This window comes from Physcomitrium patens, chromosome 14 (genome assembly GCF_059467195.1).
Source record: "Physcomitrium patens ecotype Gransden chromosome 14, ASM5946719v1, whole genome shotgun sequence".
Lineage (NCBI taxonomy): Eukaryota > Viridiplantae > Streptophyta > Bryopsida > Funariales > Funariaceae > Physcomitrium > Physcomitrium patens.
In genome coordinates, this window is record NC_143423.1 from 9,924,779 (window position 1) to 9,941,183 (window position 16,405).

General features: G+C 38.9%; 3 protein-coding genes across 5 annotated transcripts; 1 reads left to right on the forward strand and 2 right to left on the reverse strand.

The window, feature by feature from the left end:
* The first annotated feature begins 2,476 nt into the window (after positions 1–2,476).
* On the forward strand, positions 2,477–5,594 carry LOC112291556 (IMP-specific 5'-nucleotidase 1). Its single transcript, XM_024539134.3, has one exon. It carries the CDS (start codon positions 3,287–3,289, stop codon positions 5,099–5,101), a length of 1,815 nt encoding a protein of 604 aa, XP_024394902.1. The 5' UTR covers positions 2,477–3,286; the 3' UTR covers positions 5,102–5,594.
* On the reverse strand, positions 5,526–9,059 carry LOC112291558 (sialyltransferase-like protein 5). The gene is made up of 12 exons (XM_024539135.3): positions 8,792–9,059; positions 8,538–8,614; positions 8,312–8,398; positions 7,956–8,033; positions 7,749–7,840; positions 7,250–7,451; positions 7,009–7,099; positions 6,797–6,855; positions 6,515–6,663; positions 6,331–6,412; positions 6,030–6,219; positions 5,526–5,893 (listed from the first exon to the last, which is right to left on the reverse strand). Exons 1-12 carry the CDS (start codon positions 9,057–9,059, stop codon positions 5,721–5,723), a joined length of 1,548 nt encoding a protein of 515 aa, XP_024394903.1. The 3' UTR covers positions 5,526–5,720.
* Positions 9,060–11,628: 2,569 nt separating this feature from the next.
* LOC112291670 (uricase) lies at positions 11,629–15,052 on the reverse strand. Of its 3 annotated transcripts, none has more exons than XM_024539437.3 (9): positions 14,681–15,052; positions 14,123–14,215; positions 13,813–13,891; positions 13,460–13,569; positions 13,265–13,356; positions 12,889–13,038; positions 12,548–12,629; positions 12,054–12,165; positions 11,629–11,908 (listed from the first exon to the last, which is right to left on the reverse strand). In XM_024539437.3, the coding sequence occupies exons 1-8, from the start codon at positions 14,873–14,875 to the stop codon at positions 12,073–12,075; spliced, it is 894 nt and encodes a 297-aa protein (XP_024395205.1). In that variant the 5' UTR covers positions 14,876–15,052; the 3' UTR covers positions 11,629–11,908; positions 12,054–12,072. The 3 variants fall into 3 exon arrangements, with proteins under 3 accessions (XP_024395205.1, XP_024395207.1, XP_073394555.1); XM_024539439.3 differs by having other exon boundaries at positions 11,629–11,925; XM_073538454.2 differs by having other exon boundaries at positions 11,629–12,165.
* Positions 15,053–16,405: the final 1,353 nt, after the last annotated feature.

Here is a 16,405-nt window from a genome sequence, read left to right on the forward strand (position 1 = left end):
ATCAAGATGAAAAATACCAAAAGCATAAAAGAGAATTAACAACCAACAATTTCAACTTAAGAGCTATCATTTGGTGACTTATCAAATAAGACATTGCAATTATTATAGCCTTTAAGACAATGTAATAGAGATAAAGATCTTCAAGAACGACATCTTTTTTATTAAATAGATAGTGAAATATAACAAATTTGATATTATAACCTTATTTGGAAGAAACTCTCAATATTTGGTGATTTTATTGGAGATAGAAACGTCTCTTAATGGTGTTACAAATTTTTTATTTGAAGGTCGTTATAATAGCCTTAACAATGATTAAATAATATAGTGGTATTTTTGCCTTGAATTGGGATATTATTAATAGCTAAGAGGACTTATTAATTACCTTCAAAGAAAATAAAGATCAAAGTATGTAATAAATATAATTCATTACATCTTGAACTTCATCATATGATCAACACTCCTTATGAAACTTATCCCTAAAAAAGAAGGGGGGATAATATTATGGATATATATATATATATATATATATATATATATATTTATGCCAATAATTACCAAAAAATTATAAATAATTAGAAGTAGATTAAAGTAGATAAATTTGATAATATCTTATAGAGAAGCTTCTTAAAAGCTTCATAGATGTGGCCTTGACTTTACATATGTTTATTATTGATTAATAGGCTAAATTTTTTGCCAACAAATTAGTCACATATCACATATATTGGTAGTTTTTAATACAAGCTAACTATATGGTGTTCATATAGAAAACTTGCCTCGTAAGTTAAAACAAAAATCTTACAAGTTGGACACATAGTAGAAGTCTTATATAATATTGGCACATAGCTTCTAATTAGATAGTATATATGGAGATAAGAATAAAGCCTTCTTTACTCTTTTCAATGCCTTCCAAGTCCTTATTCTTATTTGAAGACTTTTTAATCATCTTATCTTTAGCAATAGCCATTCCAATTCAATATTATACCATCTTTGAAATATTTTCTAATCTTTTTGAGTGACAAAAGAGTGTATTGATCTTTTAGTCTTTTAAGATTCATGTCCTTGATACTAGTCTAGCTACTTTAATCTTAAATATTGATAATAAAATATATCATACTTTTATAAGTTTTTTCTAAAGATATAGTTGTATTAACTAAATTAGACTTATTATACAATATATTGTTGAGATGCTCTTATTTAATATAAGTGTACTCAAAATTTGGATAAGAAGGTTGGTAATAGTGATAGGGACTAAAAGAAAGGGCTAAGAATTGAAGGAGTTAGGATGAAGATTACGAACAAGAGAAATAAGGGATCAAAATGAGAGTTGAGAATGGAAAGAATAGAGACTAGAAACAAAGGGATTGTGATGAAGGTTGGAAATAAAAGGAGTAGGAGTTGATAACTTGAAGGATTGAAATGAGGATCATAATTCTAACAATGGTGTTTGGAGATTATTTATTTTTCTAATAATGGTTATAATAAGATAGATCAATTTAGTAAAAAATAGATTAATTTAATATTTTTTAAAGAATAATATTAATAATAAGATAAAAAAATTTATCTAAAGAAAATATAACTATCCATGAATTTTATGCAAAATTTTCTATTAATAATTTTTTCTATAATTAATACTAACTTCTTCTCATCTAAAATATTTCATACTAATTTCATCTAACGATTGTGTTTTTTGGTATCTCAAATACAATTCTTAGTCTAAAACTACAAGTATGTAGTTTTGATGACTCAAAATTGTCTTTCAATTTTAAAATTAATTAAAAAATAAAAAAAAATAAAATAATAAATAAAAAAAAAATTATGTATATCCTTTAAATCAAGCACTAAGTATTGCACTTATTAGACATGATTTTGAATCTATGGTTATATTAAATATAAATTAGTACATCTAAGAGCCATCTTCTTCTTTTTTTAATGTAGAATAACAAAGATATAAGGAGTCTTTAGATAGGTAGTCCTATTAATGACAAGATTGTTTAGATTACATATTATTGATTTAGTTTAACTTGATAATCAACATAAGAAAGTGCTACAACTTCTTAGATCCAACTAAAAGCTAATAATTTCTTGGAAATTTTCAAGCATTAGATAATAGACTAGTTCAAATTTATAGTCTATAGATAAAACAAATATTTTTTAAAAAAAGAGCCTTTGTTGTTGAGAATTGAATCATGAAGAAAAAGATTTTCATCCTTGGAGAATTTAAACACCATTTGGTAAACATAATATATTAATTAGACATAAATCAATGTATTATATATGTATTTAAAATTTGTAAATATAAGTTTATCCATTCCTAATGAACAAAAAGATGGAATTTTCACAGGAGAATAATTCAATGGAATATTAATTTAAAAAAAAACTTGATTTTAGCACATTGAATATAAAGAAAAAATCTCACAAATTGAGCCATTTATTATCCAATCTAACATTGATTTTTTGCACCTGTCAAGGGTGATATCAAAATAACAGCACATGCTATCTGAATTAATTTTTGATATCACAAATAATGGATAAAACCATAACCATAAATGTATGTTCACTTGTTATCAACATAGCTATCATCTATCAACAAAATCATACATTTATATATATATATATATATATATATATGGTAAATAACAAATTTGATAGGAATCCAAGTAAGAATCGAAGTCAGAATCACCATGCGGAGCCAAGTAACGCGAATGAGAGCTCTACAGCGACAATTAGGGCTAAATGGTGAAGCCAGTCTGGTAACTAACGAGACCTCAACCGCCAAATTAGGGTTTGATGCTCACATAGACGAGGAACGAATGAGCCCGGCATCGTCTTTCCTTTCGCAGCTAATCTCGAAGCTACGAAGCCACGGAGGCAGGATAAACCTGGTCGTCACCGCCTCGCTCCGTGCTTGGATTGTTTGTTTGTGGCACCGTCACGTCCTGGTGCGATTTCTCGAAGTATTCAGACAATTTGCAGGCGGAATTCTGGACGTTACAATTGGCGCATGCGAGAACGAGGTGAGGCAGAGCGTGGGAGAGCAGTGTGGTTGAGTTGTCGTAACGCATTAGTGGATTATTACGCCCCTTCCATTCATCGCGTGCATACTCCCTCCGCTGCTCCGTTTTCGTCAGTTTGCGTGCTGTGCCATCCGTTTGCAACTCCTGTTTTGTGGTTGGAAGGCTTGAGCAGCGTGGTCTTGCCTAGTCGTGGTCGTTCGCTCCTTCTTCGTCCTGTTGCTGAGTTGAGCACTTCGGGAGTGGGTTGGACTGGTGCGGGTTGAAGATCCGGCATGGCGCCGCCCGCAGCTGTGGGCGGGGCAAGGCTGTCATGCGTCGCTCCACCTCAGAGGCAGAGTGCTTTGTTCTCGCAGCTTGGGGTGCATGCGAGTATCGGGAGTTTGGCCTTCAACCGGGTGGTTGTCGAACAGGGTGGGGGTTTATCTAGGGGTTTCGATGGTAGAGTTGTGAAATTTATCTCTCGTGAGGTGCCGCCGTTGGGGTGTGCGAGGTCCATTGTGGGGATAGGAGAAACGCTACGCGTTTCAAAGATTTCGAAGCCAAGTTTCTTGTTGCATTGCGGTCGTGCTGCCGTGAGGCTTATTTTGGAGAAGCGGAATGCTGTCGTTGCTACTCACGAAAACTTCGGATTGGAGCTTGGTGAAGATTCGCAAAGTCCAGCACCTGGCAGTGACACGGCGGAGCGTGTTCTTTTCGATTCCCTCTCCGGAAGTAATGGCAGTGGAGGAGAGGGATTGAAGAATTCTGATGCAGTATCCACTGAATCTAAGCCAGAGGAAGCTTCCAGAAAAAGAGGGGAAAATGGAAAACTCTTGAAGGCGTTAGGAATGCCGGATGGTGTTGGGACAGGGATTAATTTACAACAAGCGGAGAGCAAAGGGGGAATGCGATGGAACATGCTGCTCAGCACGGAAGCCTTGGAGGATGCGCATCTCAACAGAGCCTCAAGTGTCACAGACGCACACGTCTTGCGCAGAAAAGGGCGGCTGAAAGAGCAAGACGGTTTGATTGAATTCATCATCTCCATGCATTCCACGCATTCCCCAATTCAAGTGATGGAAAAACTGGAGCGATGGGTGCGGGAGCATCTGGAGGATCCGATGCGGAGCACGCTCAGCAGACTCATCCCCACCCTTGGAAGATTTCACACGCCGTTACCTCTTGTTCGTGCGTTTTACGAGTACGATGAGTTTGCATCGTTGTCCCGACGGCGATACGTCCCGCCCAATTTTGCAGAAATTCGGCATGTTCTCAACATTGCCCAGGTACACGCCATTGCCGAAAAGCTGTCGTTGATCACGTTCGATGCAGATGGGACGATATACGCTGATGGCCACCACATTGAGGGAGACAACAAGATGATAGGGCACATTATAAAGCTCATGCAACAGGGTGTTCAAGTGGCAATAGTCACGGCTGCTGGATATCCCGGCAATGCTGCCAAATTCGAGGATCGGTTGGCGGGGCTCCTGGAAGCATTCAAGCATCTTCATCTTCCTCCTACTATCACGCGGTTGTTCCACGTCATGGGCGGAGAATGCAACTATCTTCTGAGAGTTAACGAGGATTACAGACTTGAATTTGTACCGGATGACTTGTGGATGTCGCCCGACATGCTCCAGTGGTCAGATTCCGATGTGCAGGAGTTGCTGGACGACGCCGAATGCTCCTTACGGTCTGCAGCTGCGAGATTACGCGTTCCAATTGAGATAGTTCGCAAGCCGAGGGCTGTCGGTGCAGTTCCTCTGGAGCCAACTATTTACGAAGTCTTGGAAGAGTTGGCTCTGACAGTACAAGTCCAGTTGATGGGATCAAGGCTTCCGTTCTGCGCTTTCAATGGTGGAAACGACGTCTTTGTTGATGTCGGCAACAAATCTGTAGGTCTCAGAGCTCTGATGAAGTTTTTGAACAAGAGACCTCATGTGACCCTGCATGTCGGAGACCGTTTTACGATGAGCGGGAACGACATGGCTACTCGCTCCCAATGCTCCATCTTGTGGGTTGCCAATCCGGAAGAGACGGCGTTCTTCACACGGCTGTTGTTGACAGACATCCGATTAGCCCGAATGCACCCTTACTTGGAGTGAATCATATATTTTGTTTTCTTTTTCTTTTTCGTTGAATGCAACGACTGACAAATCCTATAAGTCTCCTAACCTGAAATCTTAAACCCTTCACTGTGCTTGCACGTTAGATCTCCTTCAACCCAATCAAGCCCAAGTCAATCGTGGATCTTGTCGAGCACTTGGCGGTACCGGATTTTGCAGCGGGTTTTGCCTGAAGATAGGCCTTTGGAGGTGAAGGCATATAATCATTGACGACACTCCTCTGCCTCTCGGATGTCGTCGTTGTCCTTGAGAAGGGAGAGGAAAAGACTAGGGGACTACAATTGCCAATGGCCATGGCCTTACGGTGCTCAATACTTGATTATACTTTTGAGATGATTGGGGTTAGATTCTTCGCATGACAGTAGAGGCTGAAATTTAGCTATCGACGAGTAGATTCCAGAGCGTGTACATTTGTACGATTATGAAGTATTCTAATGCCAACAAACATTGTGTGGAGCTTCTTTTACAGAAACACTGTGGGCATTAAGTCACAAGCTGAGCAAGAGTAATTGTTTTGAGTTAGATGTGACATATTCAGCCGAGTGGTCTTGGTTTAAATTGGTTGTGACTTTGAGCAGCTGTGCGGAAAGCATGCTACTTAGTGTCTCACGCACAACAAGCTATCCAGCTTGTTACCATCAATCTTGTAGAACGAGACACCACCTACATCGATTTGATACTTCTGAGCTTGGTTTCGCAGATCAGTAATGCGAAGCAGCTCCCACTTCTTGTAGTTGGAGGTTCTTCTGATGGTGCTCATATCTGATGCACCTGCAAGCACAAAAGTAGTTTTTTGTTGCCTTCTTGAGTTCACAAGTAGCATGCTCTGATATCGACGGCCATCGTTTATCTGATACTTCTTGTAAACAACTGGTCGAATAAAAAGTTGCAGTGGATAGGAGTGTACCAGTGAAAGGCTCGGTTTTAGTTGCAGCAGCCCACACACCACAGGCACTGAAAGGACCCGGCTCATCACTCTGTCGAATTCTTTTCAGTTGGAAGGCAGCTACTCGGGCCGCCGACAGCGCTTCTCGACTTGGAATGACAGAACAATTCTGTTTGCTTTTCTCTCGCATCGGTGAATGAATTTTCAAAATCTGCAGAGAGCGAATTGTCACAGTTTTGTTGTTGCTTTGGTCCATGAAAACTCCGGGAACTGGGCGAACTGTTGTAACTGTCAAGCGTAAGGAGGATGTTAGCAAACTTACACCAAGGCATTCTAGGAGCTGATAGTAAGCTCGTCCTTGTAGAGGATTATGTCCTCTACGAGGCGCGGAGAAGTATCTGGTCCTGCACAGGAGTAGAAGAGATGGATTAGTGAGTGAGAAGTACCAGGCCATTGACAATAAACCCTGACAAGTGTTGGTGGAATATTGACATTTAATAACTAACCAGTCTGCATAACCCGGGTCGACGGTGAAACCGTAGATGTCCACTACATCGCACATAGAGACGGCCAGCTCTATAGACTTTATTCCTGTGCCCTTCGCACCTCGTCGGAATTCTACACCTTGGAAAAGATAAACGGGATTTGGGATTTCCTAATCCAAATTTACGGGGAAAATATTTAGCAACTGCGTGACCAGATCATCCATGGTACTCGTTGTTCTCAGTTATCCAAATTAGTGAATTCTTTTGTTCAATAGGATGCAATGACATCTTAGTTCGCATTACCTTGATCATGGCATTGAAGTCCCTATGTATCTTGCTTTTGATTATTACCACTTCTTCTGCTGTTTCGGAAATATGATTCAGGTCGTAAGATTAACAGTGCAGTTTGAATTTCTTCACAGATACTGCTACCAACTCCGATTGTTGTTTCGTACATTAAGTAAATTTTTCTCAAAACAGCAGGGAAGAACAAATGAAGTTGAAACAAATCTTACTATTTCCCTTCACAACTTCTCGTAAGTTACGTGCTACGCCCTCTCCAATCAGACGAAAAGTTCGCTTTCGACCCACATGTTTATCATAGGTCTGCAAAGCAGAATCAACCAAGTTCTTGCAAAATTATTTTGTCATCTCTTGAGGCTATACGACAGCCTTACTGTGAAGTGCGTCATGATTGCTAGTGCTCTCAATGTGACGATCAGCTTACTGAGCAACAAACAGACGAGAGGTGTTTACCTTGTTTACGGGGGCCTCATTATCTCGGAGTACTACTTCATGTGCATCTATTTCAGATCCAAATTTTGCTAGAAGCAGATCGCCAGAGTTTCCCACAACTGCACAAGTTGCGAATTGCCGAGGTTTGAAGGGAGGCTTATTAGGCAAAACAAGCTGCAATTCATCTTCGCATGAGCTCTTGTTGTGGCATCTGTCAACAGCACTGCGCACGCAACTCGCACACCGATACTCAATGATTACTGCATATAACATATAGTATGTTGGAAAAATAATTAGAAATAGCTTCACATTAGAACCTGAATATGTGGTCATACGGTCTACAATTTTTTTGCTCGCGAATTATTTCAAATACCTAGAGATTACATCACTTATGCAAAAAGATTTTCTTTCATAATTGAGATCTTCAAACCATTCTGTAGCTTCTTAGCAGGACGATGTTGATGCATATTTGGGACAGTCTACAAGCAATTCAGATGAAGGATTCCGGAGCTTCACCCACAATTGCGAAATTCGGGTCGGGGCGTACTCCAGCCAGCCATTGGGGCGTGCATCGAGGTATTCTCTGGTCAATATGGTAGTCATGTTGCGGAACTGCACCCAAAAATAGAAAATGCTAATGTGTAGTCTTTGATGTGCCAACTTGTAGGAATCGACTACTTTTTCATTGTTAATCTATCCAATATTACAGGAGAAGATGGTTACCCACCTGTTCCCAAAGTAAAAGTGTGTCGCAAACATTAAACAAGTATTCCAGGGGCTCGTACACCTTGAACTGTCTGTTGAACTGCCTAAACACCATTCCCAGTCATGTGCACACCATTTTCACCTCATCATCGATGACAGGCAGGCACGGACGTCAACTTAAAAAGTTTTTCCACTCACTACATTATTCCGGGCAGTAAACAATTGCACCAGATTATTCGCAGTAATACCACTGTTTTCGATTGCAGCAATCATTGAAGGTAGTCACCGAGATATCACGAAGGAATCGATGGGCATGCCAAGTAAAAGATTTGAACAACGAATGTTATAAATAAAAGTCATGCACAACAAGAAATGTACCCATGTGCTGTTAGTTTCTTTCGGAAATTTCAACACAGTTTGGCAGTGATTCTTCACTTCAGCTCGTAAACCCAACCCATTTGCAGCCTGTCACCCCCCTCCAACGTGTTAGGAAGCATGACCTCCACGCGGCTGATAAGCTACGATCCAAAAACTCCGAAAAATCCCCATCTTAGTTTCGACACTTGCTACAATTTGAAGAGTTCAAGAGCAGCATTCATCTAACCACACATTGACTCAATTGGCGTTGCAGATCCCACAATATCTCTACACTGCGCAGTCCCCGCTGGCTCCTCAACTGTCCTGAATTACATCAAGCTCATTGAGGGGTGGGATTGGCAATGCAAATCCATACATACGTATGCAAGCTCCCGCTCTTGATCCAGCTTACAATACCCAATACCCAACAACAACAGCAACAACAACAACTTGTGAAACACGAAACGAAGACATGAAGTGAGAGACGACGCTGCAGGTCACCTGCAGACGCAGGAGAAAAGAGAAACCATGTCGCCACCAAGAGGAATGAGCTGAGGATTGCAAGAGGGAGCAGCAGGGAAATGGAGGTGATTCTGGCCATCGCAACGCCCGCCAAGTCCTGCTCGTCGTCGTCGTCGTCGTCGTCGTGCTGTGGGTGAGGTGGCCATAGCCATAGCCATAGCCGGGTGCTTGCTTGAGTTGCTTCAAGAAACCACTTGACGCGACGTGACGCCACTCGACGCGACGCAACTTGACGGGACCTCTTCATCCTCCGCAGATTATACATTGGCGGTCGTCTGCGGCAGCGTCAATGTTAACAGAGGCGGTGGTTACGAAGCCGCGGCTCCTCATAGAGCAAGTTGTGGATGCATTTCATCCCCTTCGTAGATGTGTTGGCGGATGGGACGTTGGCAGAGGATGTGCTTTTTCGTTAAAGCAAAAGTTTAGGGCTTCTTGCTTCTTCTTCACCTCCAATAATTCAACTGTTGTGTGTAACTTCTTAGGTGAGGGTATTCTTTTCCTCCTTCCCTTAAATTATTCTCATACTCACTATTTTTATTATTAAAATTTTCATTAATTTTCAAAAAAATATGGTAATTTTAAATTGTTCTAGAGTTTTTATTCACAAAACATTAATGAATAAAACATTTTATTATCTAGTGTGTCATTAGCTTTTTGCAAATTCAAACATTTTAGATTTTAGAGTTGGTAAAGAATTCAACCAAATTTAAATTTTCGATTATATGGAAACAACTGATTTGAGTTTGTGCAGTTATAATTTTTAAATGTAGTGGGTGCTTATAAGTTTGATAGTTTTATGAAACATTGTGAAGTTCAATGCAATGACAAGAGACAAAGACCACAAGCCTTGAGCTTAAATATTTCACACTTAGTACATTACATTTTTGCTACAAAAAATTATCACAATTTAATAGACTTAATTTAAGATTTTACTTTTTATTTTTTAAGATAATTAATGATTAAGTATTTTATATTAGTAAAGTGTTATTTTTTGAAGTTGCATAAAATGAAATAAGAAAAAACTTCACAAATTAATTTGTATTTTCTATTTACTAATAAATCGACCATGTTTTGTATCAAAACTATGCAAAAGGATAAAAATATTATAAATTCATTATTGATTTAATTACAAGATAAAATTATCATCTTATTTTATATGAAAAATATATTCTTATTTCTAAATTTATGAAAGTTACAAGACAAACTTTGAATTTATCAAAATACTTGTTCAATTATCCAGGTTAAATTTAAAAGTTAATGTAACCATTTCCTTTGAATGTAAAAATGTTGTAATTGTAATAACAAAAGTCAACCGGTGTTGAAATAATAATAATAATAATCAAACATAATAAATCTTGAATAAGCATATAAGTTTACCTTATTTGTGTTAAAACATTTGTAATTTAAATTTTAGTGTTTGGTATTGCTAAAAAAAGGCATCGGAATGAAAGACTGCTGAAAGACTAGTTAGGTTTATATGCAAATTTAACTCACACGTCATTTTTAAATTAAAAGTATGCATGGAAAAAATAAAATATGCATTAACTATGCAGCAACTCAATTTTTTTTATATAAAAGATAATTTGAAGAAACTTTAAAGTAATTTATTCTATTTTATTTTATTTTAAAAAAAATTCAGGATTATTTTAGTATACTATATTCTTAAAAGAATGTAATTGCACAGCAACTTAGGTTTGATCCCAGAGTTCTGTTGAGTATTAAATAATCATTGAACGAATATAATTAAACATTCGATTGCTAACGAATATTCCCAAAGAGCTAATACATAAATGTCACAAGAACATTTTTGAAGGTGACAGTGTAAAATTTCATATTAGTTCATATCTTATTATTTTTTTATAATAATATGAAATCAGCCAATTGATTGAATAGAATTCTTCTGTCTAGTTTTGAAACAAAGCATACAGTAGACATCTGGAGATATATATATATATATATATATATATATTCGTTGGTGTCTTTTCCAGTTATATGTGAATGAAGAAAACATAGCATTTGTAATTATAAGTCTACAATGCTAAACAGCACTTGAACTGAAGAGGATGAAAAGTTACAAGTGGGGATAACAATAATTTGACTTACTTTGTTAAAACGTTCCAACACAATAATTGGGAATTATTGCTCGTTACTAATTGAAAATTTAAAAGTCACTCAATTGGAGAAAATACATAAAAAAAAAGTTGTTATTTGCCATTTTAGTGGCAAAATAAGCAAGGGATAGTTTTTTAATGTTTGAAAATCACTGTAGAATAACTTGTCGTTGAAAGAGACAAAATTTATTTATATTTAGAAATAAATGTTCTTATGAATATCTGCAGTGCCGTAAAATATTATTATCTGGAAAAGACACCAATGAATTGCTTTAAGTAGTTTTCATTTATTGTGGAGACTAAGATGGTTACGGTCGTAGTCTAACAGTTGCTTCAACTAACCCAAGATGAATATTAATAAGCTATTTATAATATATTTAATAATAGACATGTTTAATGAACTACTGTTCATGTAAGAGACATAAATTCATAATTCATTTCTAAAACCACAGAGAATAATACATATATATATACATGTATATATATGTTAATCATGTTGACAACAAAAAATTTAAAAGCATTTGACGAAATCTTTAAACTGAAATTGAATACATATAAACACCTCATATTCTAATCAAACTTAAATCAAAAGCCATGGATTGAGATTCATGTGAGACACCTTTTAACATAATAAGAATGCAAGTAGAATAGCACATAATATCAAAAGTGTCAATCTTCAAACCCAACCATCAGCGAAAAGACAAATTACTTTTCCTGGTGCATACCAAAGAATATTATAAGAGATTCAACAAGCTCATACGAGCCCATTGCTAAAAATATACAACCCAAAGTCAGGTTTTATTATCACTCTTTAAAGCTTAAAAGCATCTGCGTATTCTATGAGAAGCTATGACCATGACAAGGCAGTTGGTTATGGGTTGACTGCAGAAAGCAAGATGTTGTCAGGTATTAGCGAAAACTTCATTTGCCTGCAGCATACGTCAAAACTTCTCCTCAATCCGCACATCGATACCTTCAAGGATTCCTGGCGTTGGCATGAACCTTTACAATCAGGGCACGTATCTCAAAAACATTCAACAGGTGGGTTCTCCCTAAACATGGAGGAATAAGTAAAGCACGGTGGAGAGTTGGGTTCTCTCAAAAGATTGAGGAACAAGTAAAGCCCATACCCGATGAGACCTCACGATTTCATAACTTGCACTGGAAAATTTCCATCCGGGAGAGCTTGGCTTCTATCGAACCATGGGGTTCATCGGTTGGAAGAAAGACATCGTTCTCGAACTGCATAAGAACAACATTCACCGGTTATGCTTAGTCATTGAATAGCACAGATCTGCATGATGATGTCTCAACCTTGTGAGCCTTTTTAAGTTCAAGCACGAGGAGAAAGTTAGTGGACCACCGGTGTTTTCCAGAAAGGGCTTGTGCTAGGGACGAAATGACTACACAAAGATCCATTCCCTTGAAAAAGAAAAAGAAAAAAGGAACACAGGTTCATGAATATCAACGACCGCATGCTGGCACTGACATTGACCATGATTCTTTACCATCAGGGGAAACAGAGCCATGCCAATCTTTGCAATCTGGAATACTTGAGCTCCGTATAGGTGTCAAGAACTAAAATGAGAACCCAATTGGAAAATTCTACAGAATTTGAGATTACCTTGACGCCCACCGTAGGTAAGTTAACAGGTAGGAAATGGATGTTTGGCATGTTCAAGTGTATGTTCTCGATCTCTGGAAACCTGCATGCCACAAATCGGATTGTTAATGATAATAAGTAATTGAATTTCTCATTCATTGAACAATATATTTTTGTCGTAAGATTATCTATACAGATAATCGAATGCAAGCGCTTCAAATGACCTAGTCGTTTCTGAATTTATTTATCATCGATGATGTCAGTGAGCTGCTTGAGTCTTTTTAATTCATGTGTTGGGTTACGTTGCAACATATTGAAAAAAAATGACGATCTGAAATACTGAATGTTCAGTGGTATCGTACCTGACTAGTACGGCCTTAGCCATTTGATACAGAGTATGCTGGACGGAGGGACTATACACACCAGTGGGGGGCGAACCGAAAAATGTGTCCATAAGTACTTTTTTCACCGCTTCCCAACTCCTCTGGTAATTCGCGGGCTTGCCGGAGTAACTGCGTACGAAATCACCCCAAGTCATTAGAGGTAGAAAAAGATCGGAAACTCACGTTGATAATCTTCTAAAAGACAAAAAAGAAAAAAAAGAAAAAAAACGTTCGAGGAAACAATGGGAACTAGGTAAAAACAACATTGAGGCATACGTTTCCGCAATCGAATGAAAGAATTCAAAATCAACATGCAGTTGAAAATGATAAAAACAACGAAGAAATGCATGCATACCTCCACACGCCAGTGATGGTTGAGGCTAGCATGCGCTCATCTGTGTCTGGCAATATGGTGAACTGGTCGCGGACAAACTTTTCAAATCCAGACTGCAGAATTTACAAATTGCAAATTTTCGTCAAGTCTCAGAAAGACCGCAATGTGAAGCACCGCACGATAGTCAAAACACCTCAAAAATTTGTCTTTGAATACCTGAGTTGTTTTCAATAACGACAAATCGGTGATTCCAGATGTCACTTTGACACATCCGTTACTGCCGATGATGACTTCCGCGGTGTGTTTACCAGAGCCCAACTTAAAACCTATGACCACATGTGAATTACGCAGAATAGGTGAGGAGTAAGTCTCTCTAAAACTTAAATTTCACTAAGTGTGCTACTCTCGCGCTGCAGCAAACTTGTATCACTTCAAATTCCATCGATGGAAAAAGTATACAGCAACGTTTACTGAATCAATGCCCGTGTTGAAGTCCGGCCAGCGTATCTCCGCCAAACATTTCCATCAATTTAAGTAGAATAAATCAATATAGATCTTCAAAGCATTACCATGATTGTGCTCAACTCCATCCACGACTACTCTCTCCCACGGCTTCTGAGATAGTATGACTTTGGCTCCAGTAACAATCTGTTAAGGTATTCAATCAAAACCACGCCCGAGCACTCACGTTGAAAATACCAGAATGCATCAGAAATTTGTGTCAAGGTTTCAGAAAAAAATCATATTCCAACACACCCAATTTCTAGTTTCCTATCTTCAGCAGCACCAATATGGCGAAGCAACCAATTAAAATACTCGTCCTGCTTAACACAAATATCGTGGAAAGTTCGTATTACTGTCATCGTCAACGACTAATACCTTGGGATAGGTGCGCAGGAAATGCTGTCCCACAACGACCCCAAAATCTTCCAATGAAAGCTCCTCTGTGCACTGCTTGGCCAAATAATAAATCTGCATAATACCAGAAACACTTTCATAACCGAGCCGAAAATGGAGGTCTCGATTGCGCAATTGCTATTGAAGCTCAAGAACAGTACGAATCGCTGAATGACTGTAAAACCCAGTGCAAACTAGCCAGTGAGCGGGGTCCGGAGGTAGAAAGCAATCTTTTGATACAATGTCTTGAGTGCAGGTTTGAGGCAATTTCGATGAAAACTCCACTAGAACTCCCTCTTCCCTCCAGCTACAAATCTCGCATACCTCATTGTTATGAGACAATCGGTTGGGAGCGAGTATACGTAGGTCCAACTCATCACGTACATTAAATTGGCACAACTTACGATTACGGCTATGTGAAAACAATAGAAATCTGCAAATTATCAGGTCCTGAGGCGTACAACTACCGACAAGCAAGCACAAAACAAGAAACAGCCTTTCGACCGCAAGAAGTTCCGATTGCGTCGAGGCGAGACTGACCGTATTCTTGATGGAGTCCGTGGCGACAATTTTGGAGTTATCACCATCCGTGAAAGCAGGAAGGACGAAGGAGGTAATCGATACGGAGACATTCCACTCCACGAAGCGGTGCTCCTGGGATGTCGCGCCCCGCCACAACCGCCCGACTCTCACCTTGGCCTTTCCATGCTGGTGCTGAAGCGCGAAGCCCTCCATTGTTACGACAACCAACCACCTCCTCTTTTACACGAACGCGAAACAGCCAATCTTCGTCACCCACCAAGAGACCAAATCGTACGACACCGCACACGCCAACACCCGCAAGAGGCACAAAGATCTATAGGTCCCCAAAACCACCAACCTTCTCGACCGCCACCCTTCCACTAATTGCGAATAGATGAGAGCGAATGTTGCAGCGATGCGGGCTCCCAGATATACACGACCCTGGGAGCGAGCGAGCGAGCGAGCGAGGCAGTGAGTGAGGCTGGCGAAACTAGGGCGATACAGTGGGTGAGTCAGCGACCGAGCAGGATTGGGAAATTTTGATCACATTGACCGAATCGGGAATTCCGTAAGTTCCTTTCCATTCCGAGCGAAGCAGTATGAGCAGCCAGCCAGTCAGCCCGCCAGCCATCCATGCGGGACGGAGGGAGGCTACACTCTCGCTGCTGCTACGAAGAGATGACGAGGAATTATTCCTGCCCTGCCCTGACTCGGCCCAGCACGGCTCGGGCATAGCACGGCACGGCATAGTCTTGTTGTTGTTTTGTGTGCGTATGGGCCCAGATGTGTGCCACATCGGCTTTTTCGACGTATTCGGTGTTGGACGGAGATTGGACGATCGTTGGCTTAGGTGACATGCCGGCGGTGTAGGGGGGTAGGGGGTCACGAGGGGCACACGGGGTCGGGGGGTGGGGGGATCTCTTTGCTGGGTTCCTATCAAATGAAGCACTGGGTATCTAAATTAAAGCTCTTTCTGTTTTGGCTTGGGAAGTCTGTTTCCCTTGAATCAGAATAATAATGTCTTCGTGTGAAGCTCTCGGATTCATCCAAATCCTTTACTTCACCCGATTTAGAAGACCTCCCGACTTTTCTACTTTTTCCCGCTTTTTTCTTTTAATTACGTGCTTTTAAGTGAACCATTTATTTTTATTATGATTATTACGATTATTATTATTATTATTATTATTTAACTTCGCAACTCTCATAAATAAGGGAAAATTCGCACACTGTTCTTTGTTCTTTCATGGTTTCTTCAATGATAGAATATATTTTTGTTTTATTGTTGTGATCTTTGAAGACCTAATATTTATCAATTAATGCATTGTGTGATTGTGGAATTTTTGGTTTTTGGTTTTTTTAAATCCGATGCAAAAATATTTAAATTGGGAATCAAGTTTTGGTATGAAAAATTAAAATTCAATGGATTTTAATCCATTGTTGAATCTCATATCATTTCATCTGCATTATAATGTTTTAAGTTCAATTTAATTACTATATTTTTTTATTCGTAAAGAATGATGAATTATACATTCAAATACAAATTACTATTAAGATCATAACTTGATCCATAAACACAAGGTTAAGAACAATGTAAGATGTCCAACAAAACATCCAACTGGATGGTCTAGTATTTCTTAGTACCATTCCCAAAAAGAACAAAATTTTACTTATACAAAACTCAAATACTAGAGAAGAAAACATAAGTATATTTTTGGTAGATAGGTGGATCTAGATCTCGATCTT

Excerpts from the sequence above, each read along its gene's own strand:
- LOC112291670 (XM_024539437.3), bottom strand. The coding sequence starts at position 14,875 with ATGGAGGGCTTCGCGCTTCAGCACCAGCATGGAAAGGCCAAGGTGAGA. Across the intron at positions 13,892-14,122 it reads TCCTGCGCACCTATCCCAAG|ATTGTTACTGGAGCCAAAGT; the intron begins GTATTAGTCGTT and ends ATACCTTAACAG. Across the intron at positions 13,570-13,812 it reads TGGAGTTGAGCACAATCATG|GTTTTAAGTTGGGCTCTGGT; the intron begins GTAATGCTTTGA and ends ATGTGGTCATAG.
- LOC112291556 (XM_024539134.3), top strand. The coding sequence starts at position 3,287 with ATGGCGCCGCCCGCAGCTGTGGGCGGGGCAAGGCTGTCATGCGTCGCT.
- LOC112291558 (XM_024539135.3), bottom strand. The coding sequence starts at position 9,059 with ATGAAGAGGTCCCGTCAAGTTGCGTCGCGTCGAGTGGCGTCACGTCGC. Across the intron at positions 6,856-7,008 it reads AGAAGTTGTGAAGGGAAATA|CAGAAGAAGTGGTAATAATC; the intron begins GTAAGATTTGTT and ends TTTCCGAAACAG. Across the intron at positions 6,220-6,330 it reads AGCTCCTAGAATGCCTTGGT|ATTTTGAAAATTCATTCACC; the intron begins GTAAGTTTGCTA and ends CGCTCTCTGCAG.